The 5,054-nt window shown below is 41.2% G+C and overlaps 1 protein-coding gene and 1 long non-coding RNA gene across 2 annotated transcripts; one reads left to right on the top strand and one right to left on the bottom strand.

Moving 5' to 3' along the window:
- Nucleotides 1-514: 514 nt before the first annotated feature.
- On the top strand, nucleotides 515-2,878 carry LOC117920268 (putative serine/threonine-protein kinase). Its single transcript, XM_034837699.1, has 6 exons — nucleotides 515-786; nucleotides 943-1,064; nucleotides 1,197-1,413; nucleotides 1,498-1,735; nucleotides 1,859-2,009; nucleotides 2,235-2,878. The coding sequence occupies exons 1-6, from the start codon at nucleotides 705-707 to the stop codon at nucleotides 2,619-2,621; spliced, it is 1,197 nt and encodes a 398-aa protein (XP_034693590.1). The 5' UTR covers nucleotides 515-704; the 3' UTR covers nucleotides 2,622-2,878.
- Nucleotides 2,879-3,253: 375 nt separating this feature from the next.
- LOC117920271 lies at nucleotides 3,254-4,766 on the bottom strand. The gene is made up of 2 exons (XR_004652227.1): nucleotides 4,254-4,766; nucleotides 3,254-4,129 (listed from the first exon to the last, which is right to left on the bottom strand). It is a non-coding gene; the product is annotated as an uncharacterized LOC117920271 (long non-coding RNA).
- Between the last annotated feature and the right edge of the window lie 288 nt (nucleotides 4,767-5,054).

The raw sequence follows: 5,054 nt of genomic DNA, 5'->3' as shown, positions 1-5,054 counted from the left end.
TTTTGATGGGGTGATTTGGTAAATATATATTTTTTAGAACCCAATTTTATAAAATCTGGAAACTAGTTTTAATGTGAAAATTTTTTTTTTTTTTGCACTCTGAGCCGGCTCAATTTTTTTGTGCGAGATTACCCTTTTTTTTTTTCTTTTTTTCCTTCCGCGCCTCTCCCTCCCTCTCCAGTGAAACCGGCCGGCCGGCCGGCATCATCATCAGCTGCACAATCTCCCTCTCTCTCTTCCTTCTCTTTCGACATCACTAAGAGAGAAGAAGGCGGTGGCAATGGAATAGATATTTACCAAATCACCCCATCAAAACACAAGTTCCCTGTTAGGTAGGGTTTATAATTAAATATTGGAATAGAACAGTCAAAAAGCAGGGGGTGAACTTGGTCAAATCACGTTCATTCCACGTGATGATTGGCAGAACAATGAAAGATATGGGAAAATATTGGAAAGAAATGAAAATTCGTCAGATGGTTTTTTTTTTTTTTTTTAATAAATAAATAACAAATGAGATGGGAGACTGGTGGGTAACTCAGAACCTTCTCTGTGTACAGCAGCGCCTTTATGTAGACGTCTGGATTTTCTACTGCATGCTCCCTGTTATCAATCTTTATCTTTTCCATCACATCAATCAGCCATGGAAAATCAGATTCTGAACCCAAAATTTCAAGAAACCAAGCTCGATTGAGGGTACTTTCAATATGAAGTTCTCTTTTTCTTTCTCAAATTGCTTCTCCCCATCATCACCGCCGGAAGTTGATCGAAGCAGCAGCAGCGGGCAAGGTAAATTTCGAGTTTTCTGCTTCCTTTCTGTTTCTTCTCACTTACCCTTTATTATCATTTGTGTTGATCATCTATTTATGTTTCAATCTCTGCTCTGCCATGTTCTTCCATTTGTCTGAGGATCAGCTTTTGATTGCTTTTTGCGCATATTTGCAGAAACAGGAGGAAACACTAGTGAAAATTTTCAAGTCTTCTCTTATAAAGAATTGAAAATCGCCACAGATAGCTTCCACCCATCAAACAAGATTGGTGAAGGAGGCTTTGGTTCTGTCTACAAGGTTGTCACTTCACCTGCAAATTATTGGAATATAATATAAACTAGTTGCTAACACATCCGGGTAATGGCACCTTTTGAGATGCTGATAAAAGTGTTTGTTTTTTTTGGGATGTGGGTTGATTGGACTTTGAAGGGCCAGCTAAGAGATGGGACCACAGTGGCTGTAAAGGTACTTTCAGTTGAAATTGAATCGATGCGAGGGGAGAGGGAGTTTGTCTCTGAGTTATCCGCACTGACAGATATCAAGCATGAAAATCTGGTTACCCTTCAAGGATGTTGCGTCGAGGGAGCTAGCAGATTTTTGGTTTATGATTATATGGAGAACAATAGCCTTGCACAAACCTTACTTGGTCTGCATTTCTCTTTTTCTCATCCCTCTATGAATTGAAGCAAACATGAAATCAAGTCACTGATGTTGTTTGTGTGGTTAATAGGTGCAAAGCAGAACAGGATGGAATTTGGTTGGGAAGCAAGGCGGGGCATTTCATTGGGAGTAGGTCGGGGACTCGCCTATCTCCATGAGGAAGTTCAACCCCATATCATACATCGGGATATTAAGGCTGCCAATATACTTCTAGATCAGAATCTCGCCCCCAAAATCTCAGATTTTGGCTTATCAAAGCTGTTTGTAGATAGCAGATCTCATATTAGTACTCGTGTTGCCGGGACATTGTAAGTTGAAACGATTGGTTCCTCCCATTGCTTTCCATTACCCTTGTCTTTTGGTATATTTGTTTACTTATGTTTTTAAAAGCCTAATGCTAATGGGGTTTCTTGCAATGGCCAATGCAAAAGAGGCTATCTTGCTCCAGAATATGCTCTTAGCGGGCGTTTGACAAGAAAATCAGATGTTTACAGTTTTGGAGTGCTCCTCCTTGAAATTATCAGTGGCCACTCAGTCGTGGAATATGACTTAGAACACGGCGAACATTATTTGGTCGAAAAGGTAAAATTTTTATCCATTCTTACTACCCTTGAACTGAGGCTGCCCAAGAGCATACAGAACCACCTCAAATTTACTAAAATACAAGAAACATATACCTTTTGTTTTACAAACCATATGATCCTTTACTGCTATAAAAGGGAACAACTGCAGAGAATTCTGTATTTATCTGGAAAAGAGTAAGGTAATTTTGGCAGCACGAACCAATGGGCATACGTGCTTGTGCAGGCATGGGAAATGTACACGGATAACAAACTTCTGCAGCTAGTCGACCCCACGCTAAAGGACTTCCCTGAAGAAGAAGCTATTCAATTCTTAAAGGTGGGCCTACTTTGTGTGCAAGAGATCAGCGGCCTTCGCCCCCGAATGTCAGCAGCCGTGAAGATGTTGACTAATGAGATCAATGTTAATGATGTTCATATATCACAACCGGGACTTCTTTCAGATCTCACCGCCGTTAAAATAGGCCACAGGCGCTCTTTTCCAACCATTTCCTCCAAGGCCTCCACCAGTACCAGCACGCAGAGCGCCAGCACAAACCCATCCTTGACTGGGAGCTCTGGTCCCCTTAACACGGATGCTGTATTATTTGATGTTAAATCTCAGTCTCATTGATAGTTTCTGCAGTTTCTTTGACCCACGTCATAGTGAATTCCATTCATCAATTAACAAACACGAAAAATTAAAGGAGTAGCAAAATTGAGAGTCACATGAAGATGTGTAATTGAACACAGTAAGCGCACCTTAATCGGGTGATCCCCCGCTGTGATTCAGCCATCCTGGCTACTCCAAACTGTGCTTGTAACTTCTAGCCCAATGGGCTTTCTTAAAGTTATAATGGAAGAAAGAGAAAAAAGAATTGAGAGTATCAATGCAATACCTGATGAAAGGGGTCACAATTAGGACTCAAAACTGTGTTAATTGGTTCAAATGAGGTATGCTCATCCACGTGGTAAACAAGAATGTTCCCCTACAACTCCATTAATTTGGTGGGCTCGTGATACTTGGTTTATTTCTCAAGAGGACAGGGACATCTCGGTCAAAAGCCTTTGGTGGCTAGCAGTCATTGGAGACTATTGTCCAAGGATGACCTTAATGGTTGTTTGCAAGAGGGATGTTTGATTCCATATGGGTGTGATTAGGGGAGGGGACCCTTATATATACAAGGGTTGAGATGATTTCTGCGCCGTGGGGCACAAAATTTTCAAAATTGTGGAACCGTTCTGTGATGAAACCAGGGAACTTCACAAAAATTTTAAAACTGGTCAATGATTTTGGGATAAAACCAAGAAGATATAAATGCTTTCCAGTCCCACAAGTTATGCATCACATGATATTGTCAGCATAGTGACCGAGGCTTTGCTTCATTATGGTGCACTTAGTACCTATGATTGCTACATATCGCAAGAAAAAACATCAAAAGCGGTGTACTTAGTCTTACTTCCATATATAGGGTGATATGATCTTTAGTTGGGCAATGGGGGCAGGCACACCCCACACCTTCCCAAATTCATTAATCCTACTATTTAAGTTTGAGGACGGTTTTATTACTTTGGAACTTGAGTTTCAGTCTTTTCAGGATCCTTTATAAAGGCTAACAAGGAAGAAAATGTGGGTTTTCTAAATGCCTAACCAAGTACCAAAGCCTGAACAAATCTATAAATGTTCTTCTTTGGGATTTACATGTTGTAGCTTTGTGCATGTGGGAGTAACAACGGAACAAAAAAGCTCTAACAGCACATAAAATTGAGAAGAGTGAGAAGAAGATTAGAGACATGCAGGGAGAGGGAATGGTTAAGCAAGATGCATGCATGGCTCCTCGCACGCCATCCGCGAAGGCTACCGATCCTCGGGTGGACTTTGCAAATGGCATACAGGGAGCCAGGCATGTAAGTATGCAAGGGAAGGCATGGACATGCTGCTGAAGCTGAATGAATCAGAAGTGATTAAATGAAAAATTCATTACACTGACACTGACTGGTATATCTGTATGTTCATTATATACTCCCAGCTCTCTCTCTTCATGTGTGACCACGACGCCCAGGATGGTGATTTCAATCTGAAGTGCTGCACTAGTGGCATTAGAATAAATTTCCTGCATTGGGGAAGCACCACATCTTGATCTGAGGGGAAACAAAGACACCTGAATAAATGTATATGTGGGGGGGATATGGAGGAGAATATATATAGAGGAGAAAAAGAGGTCTGTTGCAGTTGAAAATTGATCGAGATATTATGCTCCCATACCTCTTTCTCAATCCTTTTCTTCTCCCAGCAAGTGAGCAAGTAGCTTTTGAGTTGGCAAATTGGCAATAAAGTAGACACCAGAGAAGAAACAACTCCACCTGAACTGCCAGCCACTTTTCCTTTTCCTGCTTTTGAGTTTGGTCTCTAAGCTTTGAGAAAGTCGTAGGGTTGGGGAGGGGTTTAAAGAGAGAAAGAAAGGAGGTGGTGGGGCAAAGATGTACCCCCATCCCCCAGCTGCACGCCGAGAGAGAAGGGTTAGGTGAGAAATCTGGGTTACGGTTTTAAGGCCTTTGCGGATCATCATCTTCTTTTATGGGATCATAAAGCAAAGCTTCCTTCTCCTCTTCTGAAACTGATTTGTCTGGGAGTGGTTGGATGAATTGGATTCCCATCTCTCTCTTGTTTCTTTCTTCCTCATGCCTGCTTTTATCTTTAATTAGTTCCTTATCATACTATATATAATCTACACACTACACTGCATGCCTCTGGTTTCTCTTAATAACCAATATGTAAAAAAAAAAAAAAAGGATAAAGTCTAAATTGGCTCTAAGCCTCTTTTCCCCCCTCTATTCACCCTGCTACCTCTGCCACTCTCTCAGATCCCAACTCATATATAGGACTAGACCAAACCCAAGAGCTTCACAATCTGAAGCCCATGCCAATAATACCATTGGCTGAAATGAATGGTACTTTCATTCTTTTCCCTTTTTCTTTTCCAGAGTCAGAGATCCAATTCCTCTGCTGTAAAACCGTGAAGTTGAACTTTGCTGCAGAAAAAAGCCACAACCCTAGTTATGCACG

This window comes from Vitis riparia, chromosome 8 (genome assembly GCF_004353265.1).
Source record: "Vitis riparia cultivar Riparia Gloire de Montpellier isolate 1030 chromosome 8, EGFV_Vit.rip_1.0, whole genome shotgun sequence".
NCBI classification, from domain to species: domain Eukaryota; kingdom Viridiplantae; phylum Streptophyta; class Magnoliopsida; order Vitales; family Vitaceae; genus Vitis; species Vitis riparia.
Note: the sequence above shows the minus strand (reverse complement) of the source record. Positions and strands in the feature narration are given on the sequence as shown.

Excerpts from the sequence above, each read along its gene's own strand:
- LOC117920268 (XM_034837699.1), top strand. The coding sequence starts at position 705 with ATGAAGTTCTCTTTTTCTTTCTCAAATTGCTTCTCCCCATCATCACCG. Across the intron at positions 1,065-1,196 it reads GCTTTGGTTCTGTCTACAAG|GGCCAGCTAAGAGATGGGAC; the intron begins GTTGTCACTTCA and ends TGGACTTTGAAG. Across the intron at positions 1,414-1,497 it reads CCTTGCACAAACCTTACTTG|GTGCAAAGCAGAACAGGATG; the intron begins GTCTGCATTTCT and ends TGTGGTTAATAG.